Here is a 21789-nt window from a genome sequence, read left to right as displayed (position 1 = left end):
GAGAAAACATCAGTTATGGTGGTGATATTATATGGGGATAACTAAGATGACTTCTTCAAATAGTAAAAATGATAGAAATTTATCTAATATAAGCCTAAATTAAAATGTCTAAGTGTATTCCAACTGGCTTTGTTATTTTAGTGCAAATCTTTGCGCAGAACACTTTCTAAAGTACTGCATATGGGAGGAAATAAAGTAACACAATAGGAACACAATACCTAACATGCCAGCAGTAACAGAACAGACTACCATGGTCATTTTGATTTGCCAAATGTAAAAGTAGTAAGACAAAACAATTTTTCTTCACTGCATTTTTATGTGGCCTGGTGTATTGAAATAAACATGGCTGCTTTCCACATACAACCAGAAGCATACAAACTTGCAGTGGCCTCAGAGAATATGCCAACTGTGCAGTAACATTTTCCAGAAATTCATAACCTACTAAGTTGAATGCACAATGCTCTGCCAAAAAAAAAAAAAAAAAAAAAAAAAATCTTGCCTGATCACTGTACTACCCTACTCCATACTCATTATGCCCCCCCCAAATAAATGTTGTATATCAGTCAACAAGTAGCTCTATTGAGCAAAGAACTTACGAAGTGTTATTTCATTCCCTACCCATCTCTCCTGCCATACTGCCAATCCAGGACAGCAAAGTCTGTACTGTTTTGCAATATCCAATTCACAGGGTAATCATTCCAATGTAAAGGAATATTTTTCTCCAAGTTCCCATTCACACAGAATTTCACAGACATCAGCCAAAAACACTGCTATAAACTGACTAGGGGTCATACATATATGGAGTGGCACAAATGACCAACAGTGGATGAAAATGATACTGTAAAGATATAGTTTTAATCATAGACTGATTATTAAAATTAATAGAATTTTTCTTCTAAAATGGTAGTAAGAAAGTGACACCTTGAGAAGGAAAAGTGAGGAGCAGTAAACTAATGGAAGTCAAGGACTCATTTTACTAATGCAATACTCAGCAAAAGCAAAGGTATAACTGATTATTAAAATGAAAAAGATAAAGCTAAATCTTACACATTGCATAATGTACAGTACATTTTATTTTGCTCTTTCCTGCTTTTTTATTTTTAATTAGTTATACTCAATTTATTTCAGAAATTGATGCTTAATTTTAGGGGAAACAGACCAAACTGCTCTAGAAAGAACATCAAGTTATTCCTGCCCACCAAAGAGGAAAGCAAAGGGTAATAAAATGCCTCCAACTAAATTAAAACACTGAGTTTTCAAATAACAATTCAGGGATTCACAATGCCAGCAGCTAACTGTTTTCCTTGGGTTGTACTTAAGCCTAAATGAGTAACACAGCTTGGGTTCTCTCACTGACAGAGCACATAAACTTATTTTTGACCAACCATCCCCTCATTTGCTTCTTCCTTGGTACAGCTACAGGTTAATAATTAAATAATTTTGGGGTTGTTTTCTTTCTCCCCTTAGTCCATCTGCCAGTAGCAATGAAAAGTCACTTTTCAACTTAAGACACAACTTTGAAAATTATCAGGTTCACTAACAAGGTTCACTGAATGCAGTGAGTTCCTGTATGATCCAGTACTCAAATGTCACAAAATCATACAGCTGAAAATAGCCTAAGGGATGGGATGAAAAATGGATTTTCAGCACACTCCAGACAGAATTCCTACCATTTTTTTTCTTCAAAGAAAATCAGTATATTGTCAGTTTCCTTGATACCTTAACTACTGAAATAACAATAAATGAAGACTAGACAAATAATTATACCATCACCCATAAAGATGTTTATTCTTTACATTGAAGTGGGGTAAACAGCATAATTTGAAATAATTTGCCTGTTTCTCAATAACTAAGATAAATTCCAACCAGCTTCTAGACATTTCTGGTAAGACTCAAAGGTTACTAAACTAGATTAAACAAATTACAATCCACAAAATGGGTTTTTGTGAAATTAAAAATTATGGGTAGACAAATTCTTGAGATTAACATTTGACATTTCCTCCCTATAGGGAGCTTTAGGTTTAGGTCACCTAATAAAATAAAACAATGCTACCAACATCCTCAAAACTGCTGAAGATCTAAGACACATACTTCATTTGAGATCAATCAACTTGAAAAAAGCAGCTTAAGCATTTTCACCCATAGAAAATCAAGTAAATACCATGAATTTCAGCAACACAAAGTCATATTCCTAACTCTCTGGCACATGACACCAGAAGATCTCAGTGTGTTTAATAAAAAAACAAAATCCTTGTTCAACATCACAAATGACGGTTTAAAGTATTTTTAAGCTTGCAACACTAATTAATATTACCACATGTGTATAAGGAGTGGGACACTGCCCTGTAAGAAAGGAGGCAGGATGAGAATAAAACCAAACTCTGCCTTCATTCTGGACTGCGGCTCATAAAACATTTACATCTCTAATACGGTGTCAGAGACTGCTCAAGAGAGCTTCTTCCAACATCAAATAACAGCTTCATACAGAGACTTTTTAATTATTGTGACATGCAAAACCAGATGTGTTAAACTGACAAGGAGAATCCTTACCACAAACTAAAAAACACGTTATCTGAACTCCACATGGATCAGCACAGCAAATAGACAATGGGCTGAATCTCCTCCTTCCAAGCTCTCCTCAGGAACACACCGTGAGACCTAAATGAGCCTCCCATGAATACGCTGTAATACAGCACTGAGAGACTCAAACTCAGTGATGGAAGTCTAACAGCACCACAACACACTCCTACTTCCAGCAACAACACTTCCACAAAACTGATCAACTAAGAGTAAGCAGAAGACTGAATATCTATTTCTGATTCACATTAATTGTCAGTAGATAACTCCAAATTTAGAAGTTTTTCCCTCTCAAAATCTGAGAACAACTAGAGAACTTAAGACATTTCTAAAAAAATATATTAGTCATCTGAGGCAACACGCACATACTCAGATGCTTCATGAAAATTAGACTCAAGGGATATTGAAATGATAAAACAATTCCTTTAACACTGTGCAAGAGGGGGAGGAGGCAGAATCATAATTTTTGCTTTTCATTCAAAAAGCTTCTCAAAGAACATAAAACATTGGAAGAACCACTGATGTTTATCAACACACACCTCAGATGGGAGTGACTCAAATGCAGATACTTTCTAAAAACTGTGTATTTAAGTATTTTTAAATTACAAACAGCAGAGTAAGACTGTAAAAAACTGATACACCATAACCCAGTCATCACATACTGTAGTTTGATTAAAATCAGGGGTCATGCAAAACCATTTCTGGTTACAAAGGAGAAAAAAAGCAGTTGACAAACACAGCTCTGAAATTATTTTCCCTATTTCTGTGTATCCACAGCACCTAATTAGCGCTCCCATTCAGAAGTTCCAAACAGTAAGATAGGACAACCTAATCTCCCTAACAAAATCCACTGAGCAAAAATAAGGCTAATTAAGAACAAGGCCAGATTGTTTAGCAACTCTCATATTTCTTCTGATGTTTTGAGGATAGCTTCTTGAGGACAAGTAAGTTTCAACAGAAGACCCTGTAAATGCAATCTTACAAATGAACTTGCATTGAATGTTTCCACTACTAAGCTTAGATAAGGAAGGAGAAGCTAGAAGCTTTTATGCACAAAGGTAGTGCCATGCAACAACAAATGCTTGTGCACTTCATCCCATCTTAAGTTTCCTTCATCCCAACTGAGCATGCAGAATCAGCAAATGAACAAGTACATGGTGTTGTAGAAGTACTAGAAAAAAGGGAGCCAGTGTTATAAAACATTACCGCAATCTTGCAAAAAGGTTAGTTACACACGTAACACACTTATATCCTTAATCAGAAATCTGTGGCAGAATCAATGTCTAACCACATTAAAATAAGGCAAGAAAACAAAGGTACCATATATCTTCCTTCTTAAAAGTGTCTTAAAAATAGTAAGTCAGATCATCTCAAATTTGTATCTTAAGATACATCAAACACAACAGAACAACCTCCACTTCCATACCAGATCATTCCTTGAGTGCTACTAATATTTGCTATTTGAAGAGAACTTCCTTTTAAGACTACAGCAATGTCCATGTCTCAGTAAAACACAGAAAGCGTTATTTCACCTGTACTTTAGATATTGACTGATCTGCCTATAAAGAATTCTGGGATATTTCTGTTTTCAGAAAGATTATTCTAATTTTCCTGGACATGTTATTTCTTCACCACAAATGAGCAACCTAACTTGAAAATATTTAATAATAAAAACAGCAATTGGTAAGTAAACTTTCATGTAACTTGAGAAATTATTTGGTTTAGACAAAATATATTTTCAGTTCTGGACATACTATGCCACATGTGTATTTATTACAGTATAGATATACAACATGCATAATTTTAATTTCATGCTTGTTTAAATTTCAACTGGGAATTGTTTTTGAAAAGAAGAGATGCTAGTAATACTAACAAAAAAAAAATAAATAAGTCAAATTACTTTATTACTTTCTGTCACATTGAAGTTCTTCTCTAATAAAGGAATGCTGGCCCACAGCTCCGGGAGGAAGCGAAGATGGCAAGCAAAGATTGACACAAGAATTAATATATATAGTGCTGTGGTTTTAAAAAAAAAGGATTCACAGCTTTATTTCGGGCTGGCCCAGCTCATCTTAACAAAGCTTAGCTCAGCTTAACAAAGGCATTGTGCAACAGGGCTTTCAAGCATCTAAGGCACAATAGGTGACAAGACAATTCATCCATCTTCCCATTAAGTAATTCTTAAATACATACACTAAATTCAACTGGTCTTCCCTGAAACTACCTTACTAGAGAAAAATAAGCCTCTCCACAAAAGCTGTAGTTATGTTTACGATCTCAAAATCTATTTTACAATTGTTTGATTGCCTAAATATCTCATTTTACTTCTCTAGTTAAAGTAAGCACTCTCAAAAGAACTATACAAAAACTGCAATCATTATTATCAGCAGTGTCTAGTCAGTATGAGGTGAACTTTATACTACTTGAATTTGAAGAGGATCATATTATTTCTTGCATTAAAGCAAGCAGAAATAGCATTCTTTCAAATGAACAGTTCTTAAAATTAAGTCTGTGTTAATCTGTCAGCAGCAGGTGTCTGAATGAGGAATCTACTCAAATGACTTAACTAGATGAGATCTAAACTCCTCCCTATGTTATTCAAGGGGCACAGCTGGCATGAACACACCAGCATCCAGAAGAACATAATTATATGAAATAAACACAGCAGAAAAAAAATAGGTAGAGCACATTACCTAACTTATATTGTGGCATTTATGCACAAATGTCCATTACTTACTGTATACATTAATTTCTTTGTGGTTTTTCCACATTTAGGAGTGAATAGGTATGTTTGAAACAAAAATAAGATTCGCAGGACAGACCATAATTTCCTTTCCCTGTTTTTGCTACTGACAGACCTGGATAATTGAGAACTCTGCTGTGCAGACAAACTCAGTAAAAAGCCTAGAAAAACACTGAGGAAGACTGTTGCTTTGGAGGACATAAAAAACCACAATATTTAAGAAATCTGATAAACCATCACAGAGGAACTAATCTGTGTAGATGGGATGGAACGATAAATCTGTTGAATAAAAATATTTTCAGAAAGCCTGATATACATAGCAGGTCACAGAAATTATACTGACAGGTATTAGAAAGTAATGATAAAAGTTTAGACCAAAAGAAGACATTTTGAAGATTTCTGCTGCCCCCCAGACACAGGGAATTTAACCCATTTATCTCATTGTTCATATTTCTGGCTGCCTTTTCCTTGTCATGAAGCACCTGAAAACTGTTTACATCTCTTTTTTTGAGTGATGACAAAAGGAGGGTATTAGCATTTTTTATCATACCTCTGCTGTAAAAACAAAACAAGTTATGTTTTAACATCGCAACAGAAAAAATTTCATTTCACACTGACAGACTGCTCCTTTGCAACTCTCCTTTGCAATAACAGTCACATTAAGGAGCAGATGACTATTCCAAAGTACTACAGGGTCTAATCATAGGTCTCTAGGCCTCATTTTTCGTTAATTTCAAACACAATGTAACATTGCTGCATGCATGGAAAGGTAAGTCCAGGCCATGAAAGCTTAACAGACATCTCTTAACACATCTGGTAAAGGGTGAAATCTCTCGTCAGTCATCTGCTCAAAAACACATCTCCCTTTTCAAAGGAAGGACAGATTTTCCAACTGGACATACCAAGGGGTATGACTTCATGACTGTCTACAAGTATCTGAATGGAGAGTGTCAGAGGATGGATCCAGGCACTTCTCAGCAGTGCTAAACAACAAGCCAAGAAACCATGGGCACAAGCTGTGGCACAGGAAGTTCCACCTGAATATGAGGAAGAATTTCTTTACTTGCATGAATGACCAAGCACTGGAGCAGGTTGCCCAGGGTGGTTGAGGAGTCTTCCTCACTGGAGAGATTCAAGAACCATCAGGACAAACGCTGTGCCATGTGTTCAGGGATGAACCTGCTTGAGGAGGGAGTTTGGACCAGACCCACTGTGGCCCCTTCCAACCTGACCCACTGTGATTATTCTTGAACAGTATTCTATTCCATCAGTCTACTTTCAGCTAGCAGACAAGTACAATTTGTGCCTTAGAACACACATCTCACTTCACAAGCTTCAAAGTAGGGAGAAAAAGGTAAACAATCCCTACTGAATAGCTACATAGGAAATGATCTCTCTGTACAGCAAGAGGTTTTTCCCTGAAAATGCCCATGAAATTGCATAAAAGCCTAACTTTGTAAACAAATGCAGTTACTATTGCAAGTTAGGTGTCATTAAATTACGGTCATTCACAGTAAAGTTATACCCACATCACCTCCCCTCTCAGCCAAAACAGAGGCAGAGCATTCTCTTCCAAGTTCTACTCGGCTTCAGTGACACTTGGCTTACTGGACACCTTACACTGAATACGTAGAAATGGCCAAGAAAACAAATGTAAACTGTCAATAAATAGTGTTGCTCTTAGAAAGCAGCCATGTCCCCAAACGCGGCTAAGGAATAATTCCAACTGGGGGCCACTGGGGAATGCAGAGCAAAATGCTACATAATCTACAAGCTGCTATCTTGACTACGGCCTAATAGCAGGCTGCTCACCAGAAACTAATAGTTTTCATCACTTCATTTCATCTTCAGAAAAGCAACCCAAAAGTACAAGTTTTAGTAAACTAAAACTTATATTCCACTTCTGTAAAGTCAGAGGCAAGTAGCAGAATTTAAAGCATGATGCTAAGTAAAAACCATTCCCTTCTACTTAGCTTGCACACCAAAAACAACCAAATTCAACAAATCTTGTATTTCTCAGTTATTTTCTCTTTTCTAAAACATAAAATATGCTTATATACAAAAGTTTACCAGATCTAGCAGGCAGACTGACTTGAACATACCACATTTACAATCCAATGAATTCTTAAAACTAAGATATGTATTCGCTTAAACAGAACACCTACAAATTGAAACCTTCAGAGGACCTATTTACAGATCTTAATTCTATACTCTCACATATAAAAGAATGGAAAAACAGTAAGTTAAAATTGCCAGTGTCAAAGTCCTAATAGCAACAGAGTTTGGGAAGCAGCTGCATCAACAGGTTACAAACAGCACTACTTATTAACATTTGATGCAGCCTCCATTTCAGATCAGGTCTCTCACTAATACACCTTTACTTTAGCAATCTACACCAGACACATGAACTTCATTAAGAGAAACAGAGGACTCCATCCACCTATATGAATAAAGACTTAGCATTTAATACCGTCATATTAGTATCACAATTCTTACCAACAACATCAATATAAAATTAGGGGGTTTTATCTTCCATTCTGTGCTAGTTAAAAGTAAGTTTTGCAGGTACTTTTTAAAAGCAACTTTCAATATTAACATTCTAAACCTCTAAATTTAAAAAGTACAAACTGAAGTCTTATCTTTTACTGTGATTCTATGAGCACATACTTTTCAATTTCTTTTCTACTAGAGATACTCAGAAGAGAGTAACACAAAAAAATGGTTATACAACTGATCCTGCAAAAACTCACCCCAGAAATATTGGCAAATCCACTGAGTAAATGGCAAACTACTTTCTATCTGAAAGTTCTAAACTTGAAAGAAAACTTAAAATTAAAACCCTGGCTGAAGGCAGTAGAACTAGTAATGCTTAAAATAAAGCTTTTATAAATATCAGAAAACAGAAACTTAAGTTTTCCCTTTTTTTAATCCAAAGAAAAGTTCCTAAGAGGTGAATGATCCTGGAAGCAATTCTGTTTTCTTAGAAAACAAACCAGCCACCAACCCCTACCTCCTTTAAAGACATCCAAACAGCCAACATTCAAGGAACAGTAAAGTGAATCACTAAATCTACAGTTGGCTTTTGGGGGAGTATACAAAGCATGTTTCATGGAGAGGTGACTCTCCTTTGTGGTCAGACTTCTCTCATCTCAGCTTTGACCATATAGTTACAGTGAAGAAATAGTTTTCATAGTGATGAATAATTACTTTAACAGCAGTTAATAGTAACTACATAAACAGAATCTACTCCAGCTTCTTCCTGAAACCTTCACTATGTTCCATCACCCTCAGACTTGCCTATTTCCACCTACCCTGCAATTTCCTCTTTACAAGGCCCATTGCTCGAGCATCTTCATTCTCTTGTAGCTGCCCTAACACCCTGTTCATTGTTTGTTTCTCTGGCCAATGATCACACTAATTTTATCAGCAGTTTCCTTCTACTGCCAGAGCTGCCAACACAGGAACCCAATACAGTTCTCTGTTTAGGTCTGTTTGCTATCCTTTTGCTATGAAGACTCTGAACTCCTTCAGAAACCAGTGGAATCAAAGGAAACCAACAAAGAATCACAGAAACTCCCACCACCACTTTGATAAAAATAGGAACTTAATTTAAAATATTTCATTCAGCCTCTAATAGAAGGTGTTAATCTTAGAGCTGTATTAGTCAGTAACAGTGCCCACTGACAAATGTTCTTAATTGCCAATTAAAAAAAAAAACAACTTGTGTGCAAAAGAAAGTCACAAAGCTTCAATTATACTTTGTAATTTACATATCACAAGTTGAAATAAAATTTCATTAAAAGAGCCTCCACTGCACACAATTCAACAAAATATTTCATGCTATGTACATTTACACTCTCCAGTAGTTATTTTAAGCAATTCTGCAAGATCATGGCATGAAGTGAAGTTTCAAAGTCCTTTAAACATAAATGCAGTGAAACACACCATATTTTCTTAGCAAATACAGGTGACTTCAATGAACTAACCTTTTTTGCATTAAGTTCTGCTGTGTATCTTAGAGCATCATTCTGCTCCATACAGGTAAGTAGAAATACCCTTTTCCCTTTTTTTAACAAGGGCTGCATCTGGTATTTTTACTCTTAAATTATACATATTTTTTATCTATATATCTCCCTTTCATTATTCCCAAAGCCACCCTACTTATCTGACCTCTTTCTTTTCTTTTCTGTACACCAGTATCTCATCATTCATGCATTTTAAAAGACCTACAACAGCTTTCCATCCTCAAGTCTGAGAGCCCTCAAATCTTTGTATTTCCCTTTTTCTTCAATGGAAACATTTTTCCACAACTACAAGGTCCTTCATAGTTCTATTCCCCATAAACAATGCTGGCTTTAAGTCCCTATTTGTTACTGTTAAGAAACTTCACACTTGAGCTGGTCTCATAAGACCCCCTAATCTCTTCAAACCCCACACTTGCTTATAGCAGCTGACCTATAAATAAGAGATGCACTGAGGGGGGGAAGCTGTTCATTATGTTTTAAACACTTGTGTACAGACACAATGCCCCCATGCAAAGGGACCTGAAAGCAGGAACAAAGTTAAAGGCAGGTTTTTGATATGTTGGATGTACAAGTGTTCTTAGGAAACCAGGGATGTGACAAAAACTTGCAATTACTCCACCGTGTTTAGTCCAAGATAAACTTGCAAGTCTCTCTCCAGAGAATGACTGTCTCTGTACACAGTCTCTTTCCACAGAAACCATGCAGTAAGCAACTTTGAAAAATGCTTTGTTTGCACTGTGTCAGTATGGAGGGCTTACCCATAACACATTTTTAAACCTTAATTGAATTTCTCACCATGGATTACAATTCTACAGAAGATTCTGCCATGCATATTACAAAAATAAGCTGTTACAAAAAAATGCCTTTATATACATACTAAGGATATTAACAGGAGGTGGTTCTACCATTTTTGACTAATTAATTTTCAATCAATTCCTGCTCTTGTATTTTAAATGTGTACACTTAAATCTTGAAATGACATTTAAATGACATTCCGCATTTACCACAGAAACATGAACTAGTCATGACTGAATCAGCATGCTACACCACTGAATCTTCCTGTTTCTCTTCAGAGCTAAAATTATAAGAGATGTTTGGGAGCTCTTTCTAAACGTTGAGTTGAGAGGAAGAAATCAGGTTAAATCAGCTTTATGTCCAGTAGTAATACTCTGAATTTTTGTGCTATTTTGTTTTCTAAGGTAAGAGAGAAGAAGAGATTGTTTGTTTGGGACTTCAATTCAATTTAGGAAAATAAATACTAGAGATGTTTCAATGAGATTTGCTTTGTTCAGTTCAGCTAAATCACAGGAAGACAGCAACACCTGTAGTAGTTTCAAATCGAGCAGCACCAATTTTAAAATAATGCACAGCAATTACAAAAAAACCCAAAACACTCAACTTCTTTCCTCCTCTATGAAGAATGCAAAAAGAAAACAAGACAGCCTATTATAGTAGTATCAAAGCAAATTAATACTCTTTGGTCATATAAAGGCTTAGATGAAAAATGTTAGCGCTTCTTTAATGTTTTTCTTTTTTCAATTGTTATGTCTCTAATTGCAAAACTAAGGGAACAGTACAGCAGTTGCAGCCCTTCAGTATAATTCAACTGACAGAGAAAGTGGTAAATTTTATTATGTCTTTTGCATATTAGCAATATGCAAATGTCCACTACCCTACAGCATTTCACCTATATTTTAACACCTACCACCAATTCATACTGACAGAAATATTCAGTACATCAGGGACAAACTGACATCCTTCTACCCACATGTGCTCAGCTTTGGTTTACTACATACAGGATTTAGCATCATTTTGGTTGTTTTGAATATATCTTACAAAGGTGAAACAGCGGCCAAACTAACCTTACTAATGACATGCAAAAAAAATATCTGTTATTTACATTAAACAGTACAAATGTTCAACTTTTAAACTTTTAAAATCAGTAATTTGCCTGAGAAGAAGTAATACTACTTCCTTCTTCCAGTCTGTTAACACATGATGTGAAAACACCTGCTTTCAGATCAGAATAAATGAAACTTTCCACTGTCTTAACAAGTAGGTACAGTGAAGGTACAGTGGGATGGTGGTTCCTTTCATTTACAAAACTACAAATAACTAATTTTCCCTCATCCTGACTGCATGCATACATGCTTCAGACCATTACCCAGCTATTAAATCCAGCTGGACCCTGTAAGAAGTTCTGAATGTCTTTCCTATCATACAACACCTCCAACAAACAAATAAGCAAATGCACTCCCCACAGAGCCTCATCCTCCAGATGTTTTCATATATGCATGATTCCACTAAATGCAGCTCTGTTCAAGCAGAAAACATTACTGACTGTAGCAAAACTAAATAGAATTGCAAGAATATGTGGGACTAATATCTTTGGACAGCTGAACAGGAAATAAAAGAGGACACCTCTGTATCCTGAAAAGTAGTACAGAATAGCAGCATATGGGCATTGCATGTGCATTTAATTCTGAGATTACTACACTTTCAATTATTGTCAGATACAATGAAAATCAGTGTATTAACAAAAGAAGCATGTTTTTATAATCCATCTACACACTTCTATGACATTAACAGTGGTCTACAGAGCCTCAGCATTAAGTCAAATAAGGAAAAACAAATAGGATTTATAAGAACAATTGGGTACCATGAACACATTTGTGGTATGGAACTAGCATTTCCTAAAAAAGTACTTGAAAGATACTTCCTCTATTTTACTCTAAATAAGACTAGTGCAGCAATAAATGTGTATGTATATCAGAGTTTGTTATCTTTACACAGAACAAAGAAGCACTGATTTAAAGCTCCAAATTCTCCACCTGAATGCTTCACCTTGTACCTTGACACAAAGACCAATTAACAAAACAAAAGAACTTTTCCAAATTTAGACAGTAACAGCAATTTTCTTGACCCTTGTTGTTTATTACCTAACACTGTTTATTACCTGGAAAATTCTACTCTTTTCCTAGGAAGCAGGAATACAAAACAAGATCAGTTAAAAAATACCAGTGCTATTACTAGTGCTTACAAACCTGTAAAAACACAGGAGGCTGACTTGACTGTGAACACACTTCTTAAAGCTCCTGTCAAGAAAGGCTCTAATACGTACTACCTTTGATCATCTATTAAGAGTTCTACATAGCAGCTTAATACAAAGAAGCTTTTTTCATTTCTGATGGGGCTTAGTCTATGGAGCATGTACCTACACAGTACAGCGCCACAATACACAAAGTTATTAACAAGGATCCAAAACAGCCAATATTTATTGCAAATGAAAAATCCAGAAAACTATTTCATGCTATCAAACATTGCAGTATGTCCAAATAAATGAGACATACTAGTTAAAATAATAAAAAAAGGGGTTATTTAATCTTTCGGGCTAAAAAAAACTACCATACCTATAAAAACGAGAAACTTAATAGGTGTTACAATGCCTCAATGATTGCTTCCAATTAAATTCCCATTCTGGGTTCACTGCAGTCACCCTAGCTGAGTACAAGTCACATTTAGTGTAAGACATCACTTGAGTGGTAATGGCTACTTTTAGCGAGAAATTAATGACTGCTTAAGTAAAAAATTATTAAAGATAACTCACCACCATCCCTCTCTCTAACTCTGTGAGTATGCACACTTTTTGCTTTACTGTGCCCTGTGTTGTCACCGTATTTGTTTTCAGGGCTGTCAGAGCGCCGCAGCATTTTATTTGGTGGTGAAGGATCTGTGGTGTCTCGCATCTTGTCATGACGGTGATCACCACCACTGGGGTGACTCTTGGATGAGTACTTAAGAGCCTGTAACAGATCACAAGAAAATAAGCATTCACATTAGATATGAAATGTTGGCATTTCTTTTCTTCTCTTTCAAATGTACTTTTAAAAGTAAACCAATTTTCATTTCCTATTTAAAAAAAAATCAGCATTAGTCTTCCTAGTTTTAATTACCTACATTAAAGCAACAAGTTCTGTAATTAGAACTCAAACCACTTTCTCCTACTATTACATCCAATGCAACACCTGCTGTTAAAAAGAACTTCATTTCTCTATCTTTTCACTGATGGACTACACACTTTCAGCAGTAAGTGGGCCACAGTTCTTCCACACTTTTGGGAGAAGAACTAGTCTCCATTTGTTCTTAGGAAAACAAAGTGTAAACTTTGAATATGTCCTCCATACTCTAGTCAAGACCATTTGGTTTCACCATTATCTTGAACTTCTGTGATATTTTTTCAGTACTAATATCCCTATAACAGAAGTAAGTAAAAGAAATAATTCTAGGGGGGCAAAACATGTAATGCAATAATTAATTTTGGAGTCTTTACCAAAATTAACATGTTCTGCCTCAGTTTTACCTGCTTGGTTTTGCAGTCTTAACTCCTGAATGGCAAGTGTTTATATTTATGTGAACTGTCACTGACAGCTACCTTTGACTGCCATACTGACTTCAGTGATTCAAATACACCAAAATGCAGTAAAACAGTTCAATTCAGGGCCTACAGAGAACAATATCACAACATACAGCTTTCCACAGACTCAAACCTCAACAACTGGGTTTTTTCAGTAGACACAGCAAAGAAATGCAGTACCCACCTTACAGAAACTGAGACTACTGTCAGTAATTCAAGGATCTGATAGTTTCTGAACATGCCTAACAACTGGTAACTGCAGAAATTAAGCCTCGCTTGCAACCCCAAGTCGGTCAGGGTCTAAACCCGTGCCCTGCTCGGGTTACAGCCCGCAGCACCATTTTTTGGGAGAAAAAAGGACTTTAGGAAGGGGGTGGAAGAACAAAACTCCTTTTGTTTTTAGAAGAAAAACATTCACGTCTCCTGGGTCTCCACTCCACCGTAGGTGACCTCGGCTCCCTCTCCCGCCCCTCGCACCCTACCCGACTCCCAGGCCCGAGACCCGCACGGGTCGCACTAGGCCTCTCCTGCTCGCTCCGGCTCTGTAGGCCTCGGCCGAGCACCGGGGCCCCGTTCCCTGCGCCAGGGCCGCCGCGGCCTCTCCGCCCCGCGGCCCCGGGCCCAGAGCGCCGCCAGGGGCCGGACCGGGGCGGTCGCGGCACCGCGGCCTGCGGCGGCCGCCGGAGCCTCCGCTGGAGTAGCACCCCCCCGCCTCCCCTGCTCCTCCTCCCGGCTCGGCGGTACCTGGTAGGGCTGCGAGTCCCCCCTGCGGTCGTGACAGCTGAGGAGAGAGCGAGAGAAAGAGAGAGAGGCGTTAGCGAGCGCCCGTTACCGGCCCCGCGGCCGGGCCGAACATGGCGGAGGGAGGGGGGGGCGGCCCCGCGGGGCCGGGGGGGGTGAATTTACCCATCACTGAGTCTCTGCTGTTTCCTCGCATACATTACCATCAATGCCCGGCCTGTGTGTGTGAGGGTGAGGGGACCAGGAGGGCACGGCCGCGGCCGGGCCACAGGCGCCGAGGGGGGAGGCGGGGGCGGCAGCGCTCCGGGGGCAGGGGCGGGGGAAGGGGGTGGCTCGGGCAGCTCGGCTGGAGCGGCGCTCACGGGCCCATCGCCTCGAGAGGGGAGACGCCGGCAGCTCGGCCCCGCGCGCGCTGAGACACACCGGGAGCACCGACTCGGCCACCGCCTCCCCCCGCCGCGCCCGCCGCCGCCGCTCCAACTACATCCGGGGAACTCGGGCGACGCCGCGCTCGGTCAACGTCGGCTCTTTCCGGCTCTTTCCGACGCGCTCCGTCCCCTCTGTCCCCTTTGCTCTCGGGCGACTCTGCCTTCGGTAAACATCGGCTGCCTCCGCCGAGCCCGACGCCCCTCAGTCCCTCCCTTCGGCAAACATCGGCTGCCTCCGCCGAGCACGACGCCCTTCAGTCCCTCCCTTCGGCAAACATCGTCTCCTTCCGTAACGCTCGGCCCTCCCTTCCCCTCCCGCCTCGGCCCACTCTCCCGAGCACTACCTGTCTTCGGAAAACATCGCGCTTTTCCGGAGAGACGTTCCGCGCGGCCGTCAGGGCGGCGCCGCGTTCGGAAGCGTTCGGGTGTTTCCGTGACTCCTCACGGGCCAGCGCGGCCGTTGGCGGGCGGTTAGCCGAGGGCAGCGCGGCCTCGGTGGCAGAGCCGTTCTCCCGGTGGGGAGGAATCGCGATCCTGCCAGGCAGGTGGGGGCAAGAAGGGGAATTGCGGGGGGGAGATAGGAATGGGAATGTCTCCTCTTACCTACCCCCTCCTCCCCTTCCGCCCGGGCGCTCGATGTACAGGCAGGAGCCATTTTGTGCGCGGCGCGTGTTCCTCGGGGCCGCGCTCGGCGGCGAGGAGGGTGTTAAAATGTCCCTGGGACGGCGGCCGCGCGGGTCGGGCCTTATCCCCGGTGTGTCTCTGGGGGGTGTGAGCGGCGGGCGAGGGGCTCGTCGTGGCCGTGCACACGCGTTCCGGGTCTGCCCAGTGTTCGGGGAGCTCGGGGCGCTCACTGTGTCGGGAAGATTCCCTGCTGTTGTCAGAGCCTCCTTAGCCCCTCAGGGTGGTGCCCGGTGACAGAACAAGGAGTGATGGCCGTAAACTAAAACACAAGAAGTTTCACCTCAGCATGAGGAAGAACTTCCTCGAGTTGAGGGTGGAAGAGCACTGAAATAGGCTGGCCGGGAATGGCGTGGATTCTCCCTCTGCTGAGACATTCAAAACCCACTTGGATGCTCCAGGTGACTCTGTCTTTGCCAGGGGGTTGGACTGGATCATCTCCAGAAGTCCCAACCCTAACCATTATGTGATTCTGTAATTTTTTGCTTATTTCTGACCAGGCCCTCGAAGTTTGAGGTACAAAGCATCCTATATTCAAGATTCTATAAAGGTACTATAAAATATATAATAAATACTTTGATGCCATTGCCGTGACAGTGGCATAGGAGCCAGCAGTTTTCAGTAAAGGTTTAAGAACATACGCCAAATTTTGTCCTGTCTCCCTCCTGAAAAGGGAAGAGATGTGGCACATCTCAGAGTGGGCATGTTAAACAGAGAACCTTGCCCCGGTGCTCCATCTGTGCTAGTGAGGCATTATTCATGGCGACACTCTTACAGATTTTTTTCTGTTTCTTTGTTTGTTTTCCTTTAATTGGAGTGCAGAAGGCCGTTGCTGAAAGGGGACTTCAGGGAGTGAGTGCAGGATGACTCAGCAGGGAGCTGTTCTTCAGGGTTACAATAATGAACTAGTGAAATGCATTGAAGATTTATGTATGCAAAAAGAAGAACTGAACAAACAGATCCAGCAAGCAGAAGAGGAAAAGAATAAACTCCAGCATGAAATCCAAGTCCTCAGTGAACATCTAGAGTGTGTATGTGAAAACCTGGCCCAAAAGGTGGCTTCACGGAATGAGCTTGATAAAATACTTGCTGAAACTGAAGCTGCTTACATGAAGATTTTGGATAGCTCTAGAACTTTACTTAATGTCCTGAAGAAGGAAGTGGGGACCTTAAAGCATTCACCAGATCTGAAAACCAATGTAACGTGAAACAGTCAAATGTTTGGACTCTGCAGTGCTAAAATTTCACTAGGTGAGAAACGTGGTCAGCCACGGAACCTTACAGCCACAGTATAAACAGAGAGAGATTTTCTTCCAGTGTTTCTGTATGTTTTATTATTTTCAAATGCACTAGAAAATAGATGAAATAAAGTTGCTGTTTTGTTTTAAAAAATCTATTTAATCGAACACTACAAAAATTAGCAAATAGGTAGTTGAGGCAGATAGGAGACTGTCAGTTTTGACATCATGATGCTTCAAGGCTTAGAAAAAAGGCATGTTTTATTGCATGACTTCAGATGGGTCATGGTAAATTATTCTTTGAAAACTAGTTGGATGCAAGTCAATCAGCTACTACTTTATTTCACTTTACAAATGCTTAGGCTTTGCTGTTGGGACCAAGTAGAAATGAGATGTTTAGCTTCCTCTAGGAGCTTGGAGTTCTGTCTGATGCATGCACAAAGACAGCCCCGTTTACAATAATCACCTACTTGAAAAATAGAGGGATAAGGTGAAAACTGGAGTAATGCAGGGCATGGTGGCTTAAACACTGTATGTGGTTCATGCATATTCTGAAGCTATTCTTCAAAGCATTTCTTAGAAAGGAGATGTGCTGCAGTGAAAGTCAGGTTTGATGCAAGTGCACAGACAGCTACACCATGAACATTTGGACCAGTAATTCACCTGGGGGTAAGAAAAACGTGTCAGTAGCGACTAGAAGTCCTGAAAAACCAGTGGGGTCCAGTTAAAAATACAGAGGTAAGAAGATAATCCTGGCTAAAAGCCAATAACAATTTCTGGAAGCCTTTTTAGTGCCTTTTAGCTCTATACTGATCTATTAAATAATTGTAATAAGATTGTGGAGAATAATGAACATCCTGAAATTATGTGAAAGAAGTACAAATGAAAGGTGAAAGAAGAAAATTGAGAAGTGGGTTGCAGCTATCAGCCTTTCTTACAGAGGACATTGAAAGAACTTAGTTCAGAGGTCAGTTTAGACGTAACAGCATGGCATAAATTTCAATGTACTGCTGTTTTCTGTTTCTGCTAAACTTCTTTGTTCAGCAGAAATCTCAGCAGCGTGTGTGTATGTACACGTGCATTTTGTCCCACTTACACATGTTACAACAGTAACTTTTTAAGCTGTGTCTTGTAGTAAAATCTTCATTCAATACCAATTAATTAAAAGGAAAGAAGTGTAATTGAAATCTCCTTACTTGATAGTGGTGTGTCTCTCAGGTGCACATATAGAGGGAATGGAAATGTGAATAGTTTTGGTAATAGCTCTTCATCAATAACAGGGAGTAAATTTTGTGTTCTTCTGGTTGCCAGGCTATATCAGGGATGAGTGTGAATGAGCTAATCGAAGTTTATTTACTTGTACGGACTTCCAGGGGCTTCCCTCTGGGGAATTCCCAGTGGGTAATGCAGAGGTGATAAAATTACATCATCTCAGGGGTATTGCTGTTGAAGTACTGCAGCACCTTGTTTATGTTGAAGTGAATTTTTAGTAGCAAAAAAGTGATTTATTTGGACATTTCATGACATTCTGTCTGCCCTTAGAATGGTAGTAGTAACTGATTTACAGCAAAATAGAAAGACTCAGGAAAAGAGAGCAAGAACTTTCGAGTTGCAAATGTAAACTGCTGCACTGGAACTCGAAATTGTGAAAAACAATTTATATCACAGAAAGCTCACTTACAGAAAACTAGTATTGGTCTCACACAATAATTACAGGTTTGTTTGCCTTAGAGTAATCTTAAATAATGCCTGTTCTACTGAAACTGATAAAACTAAAGAAGCTTTAAGAGAAGCCTTAAAAGTCTTTAAATAAATCTACTTCACAGCCATTATTATGTCTAGTTGTAGGTAACTAAGTAACCGGAGATGCTTCAATTTTTTTTTTTACAAAACTAAGGGAAAAATGTAACTGTTGTCTAGTACTTTTGCACATACTGGGGCCTCCCAACATTCAAATAAAAAGTTGAAACGATGCTAGAATTTCATTCAGTGACCCCAGTCTAAAATTTCCATTTTAATTCACATTTAAAAGTGAAGAGAAATAATATATCTCTAGGGCTTGCCTGTTTTTAGAATAACTCCTAAGTGTGGCAGTCATTGTGCACCTGTAGAGTTGCTACTCAAAAGAGTGTTTAGCATTATATTCTGTATTGACCCAGATCAACCCTTTTATTGAAGTGGTAACCTTTTTCACTGCTTTTTCAGGCACTATAAATCTTGACATGAATAGCTTTTGTTAAACAACTTCACTTTGTTCAGAAAACATGCAGACTGAGTTGGTCCAAAGGATTGCTAGAAGAGAAATGATAATATGCAGATGGCAGCAGCTCTGCAGGAATAGCCTGAAACAAAAAGACTACCTGGAATAAGGCAGGTCATAAGTTTAAAGTATCTACTTATTCCTTACTTAATTTTTATATTGAATTTTTACAACTCTGGGTGTGACCCAGAGTGCTTACAGTTTAGGAGCCTTACTGACAAAAGTTGGGTTCCTAATCAAAACTGCTGTGTTGTGTGTTCTGTATCTTGTTTAGTGTATGAGAAGACACAGTTTTTGAAACTCCTACTTGTCCCTGATTCAGAGATTTAGTGAAATGCATCTAGAGCATTGGTTTAAAGTCCTGAATTTATGTAAAGGCACCTTTGCCTGATTTCCAAATTACAGAACATAACTGGAAGAGATCTGATGATTCCCTGCTTTTATAGCAATGCTTCTTGAAAATGTGCCTAGCACTTAAAACACTGGTGATCAACAGTTTTTTCAAAACACTTGACTGTTGACTCCTTGCAAGTAAACTGAAGAGAATTTGGCAGTTATCAAAGAAACTGCTTGTGGGTGGTATGTTGAAGTAGAAGTAATTTTTGGTGTGGAAGTGAGTGTAGGAACCACTGGGTGAAGTATTTATGCCAGCAGCCATTCACACCCCATTACTGTCTCTTTTCAGAGGTGCTTACCCTGCAGTTCAGGTACCTCCCACATAAAGTTTCTGTTAATCACCTTACAGAAATGGGAGTGGACTGGGGGCTTGTCCTAATATTAAAGGTAGGAAATAAAGAGAAGGTATGGATGGTTCAAGAAGACTGGGGCATGAGGTGGTATGATAGGGAGGTGGAGTTTCTCCTTATTTCTGTCTGCTCTAAGTCTACCTGTACTGAGCTACTGCCTACAGTTCTTGCAAGCCAGTAAATCAAATTTTAGAAATCATCTGAGCTTCATCTGAACTCTGGACTTTTCCCACCTTCCTTTAAGCCCACTGATAGTCAGCAAAAGAGGCAACCTGTGTTTTGTTTTTCTGTCTTTTATTTCTTCCTGTTAGGTAAGCATGCTGCAGGCTCACACAGGATGCAGTGCTGTTCTTTCCTGTCCTCATTGCTCTCCTATGAACAGACCTCAGTGAACTGCTTGGGTTTTATAAAGAACCTCAAAATCTGTGTGTACTTGACGTACTGTGTATGTCAGATTGTGCTCTGAGAGTTCAGGCAGAGGGTTGGCAGGTCTTTGGCTGTTGGTGAATGCAAGAGATTTGTTTCCTTGGACTAGGAATTCTTCAGACCAGGCAGAAGACTAGGCATCTTCAAATACCCAATGAATTGTCCATTCAAACAATGAAGCAAGCTTTAGTCTAAACCCAGGTGGCTGAATCTTGGATTGTTGTTTTTGAGAATCAGTCCCATCTAAGTCTTGGGGTACAAGTGTGTTCCACTTCAGATTGATTAAGTGGATTAAGCTAAACTGGAACAAGGTACTGGTAATTCTATAACAAGAACATTCAAAAGTTTGCTAGCCAAAGGATCAAATGTCTACAGTTAATTCCTCAGACAGATGAGTCTTGTGCAGAAGACCAATATCTATTGCTCCTTAGATGATTTTGCTTCTTAGGAGTGATTTGAGTGATAAGGTGTAGCTTGTGGCAGTTGCCTTAACTTTGAGTAGACCCTAGATTCTTGGGGTTTTATGCAAGAAGTAAACTAAACAGTTATTTTTTTATAATTTATTTCAGTTTTTAAAATTTCTTCCTTTTCAGGAATGAGCAAAGAAGTATTAATAAATACTTCAGTGTTGATTTATTTGTGTGTGTTGGTCATTTTCTTTACAGATGAATAGACAAGTTTTCCTAAAATCAGAGTGCTCTTTTAGCTTTAATGTATGTGTATGTATAAATATAGATGTAAATATTGTCTTTCTTCTCTTTTGGGTGAAGGACAGACTAGCCTTTGATTTAATTTGTGCACCAGTTGCTTTATCAATGTCTCTTGTTTTACTGGGGAGGAGTTAGGCACCGTGGCCACTTCTTGGGTATCTGTTCTATGCCTTTTTTAAACTTGGGATAGATTTTTTGTTCTCTGTCCCTTAACTATGTCTATTAGTAGATGTCCCAGAGTAGTCGTTGATGGTTGTCAGCCTCAGTTGGTTTCAGATGAAGTTTGGTTCACTAAGCTGTAAGTTTTGGTTCAAGCTGTAAAACCCAGCTACTTGCATGTTAGGTGTTGATAAAACATGGAGAGGTTCAAGGTTGCAGAACAGGGAGTTATATGGTCATTCATAGCTCTATCTTGTGGAGTTTGTGGGAAAAGTAGTTCAGTGTTGTAGTCTGTATTTACAAAAATAGTGTGCTGGTAGACTTGGGGCTAGTAGAACACTTTCATTTTGTAGTGGTTTCAAAAGTAGTTTCACCGAGATCTTGTGAAGTGGAACAATTTGCAGGGCAAATTTGTTTGTGCAAGACTATGGATATGCTGCAGTAACTACAACAGAAAATTAGCAAATTATAGTACAAACTTCGGTATTTTATTTAGCAGCACAATGGAAAATTAACAGTGTAAAATACATGCATTTTGATTATTGCATACCTATTGTTTGTGACCCAATGCAAAGCTGATAGTATGTGTAAGTATGCCTAATCTGAATGTCACAAATGGGAAAATGTTACTTTTGGAATTC

The 21789-nt window shown here is 39.4% G+C and overlaps 2 protein-coding genes across 15 annotated transcripts in view; one reads left to right on the top strand and one right to left on the bottom strand.

Annotated features, from left to right (window-relative positions):
* Positions 1–15592, bottom strand: part of WAC (WW domain containing adaptor with coiled-coil) — a 56817-nt gene extending 41225 nt beyond the window's left edge. For 2 of the 11 annotated variants that reach the window (XM_086862024.1, XM_086862033.1), the window contains exons 1-3: positions 15273–15561; positions 14504–14540; positions 12953–13148 (exon numbers count right to left, since the gene is read on the bottom strand). In XM_086862024.1, coding sequence (XP_086718150.1) covers positions 12953–13148; positions 14504–14540; positions 15273–15289 — 250 coding nt within the window. In that variant the 5' untranslated portion in view covers positions 15290–15561. Of the gene's footprint in view, positions 1–12952; positions 13149–14503; positions 14541–14665 lie in introns of all 11 variants that reach the window. The other 9 variants (XM_086862005.1, XM_086862015.1, XM_086861986.1 and 6 more) reach the window with 8 other exon arrangements.
* Positions 15342–20915, top strand: LOC111924105 (microtubule nucleation factor SSNA1-like). Of its 4 annotated transcripts, XR_015279045.1 has the most exons (4): positions 15381–15473; positions 15824–16010; positions 16110–16159; positions 16432–20915. XR_015279045.1 is itself a non-coding variant. In XM_023920115.2 (3 exons), the coding sequence occupies exon 3, from the start codon at positions 16473–16475 to the stop codon at positions 16815–16817; it is 345 nt and encodes a 114-aa protein (XP_023775883.1). In that variant the 5' UTR covers positions 15920–16010; positions 16110–16159; positions 16432–16472; the 3' UTR covers positions 16818–20915. The 4 variants fall into 4 exon arrangements, 3 of the variants coding, with proteins under 3 accessions (XP_023775881.1, XP_023775885.1, XP_023775883.1); XM_023920115.2 differs by lacking the exon at positions 15381–15473 and having other exon boundaries at positions 15920–16010; XM_023920113.2 differs by lacking the exons at positions 15824–16010; positions 16110–16159 and having other exon boundaries at positions 15342–15473.
* The last annotated feature ends 874 nt before the right edge of the window (positions 20916–21789 follow it).

Source organism: Cyanistes caeruleus, chromosome 1 (assembly GCF_971803275.1).
Source record: "Cyanistes caeruleus chromosome 1, bCyaCae1.hap1.1, whole genome shotgun sequence".
In the NCBI taxonomy this organism is placed as follows: Eukaryota; Metazoa; Chordata; class Aves; order Passeriformes; family Paridae; genus Cyanistes; species Cyanistes caeruleus.
This window is presented reverse-complemented; position numbering and strand designations above follow the sequence as displayed.

Bases quoted from the DNA above. Each gene is read 5' to 3' on its own strand.
- LOC111924105 (XM_023920113.2), top strand. From the start codon at position 16,473: ATGACTCAGCAGGGAGCTGTTCTTCAGGGTTACAATAATGAACTAGTG.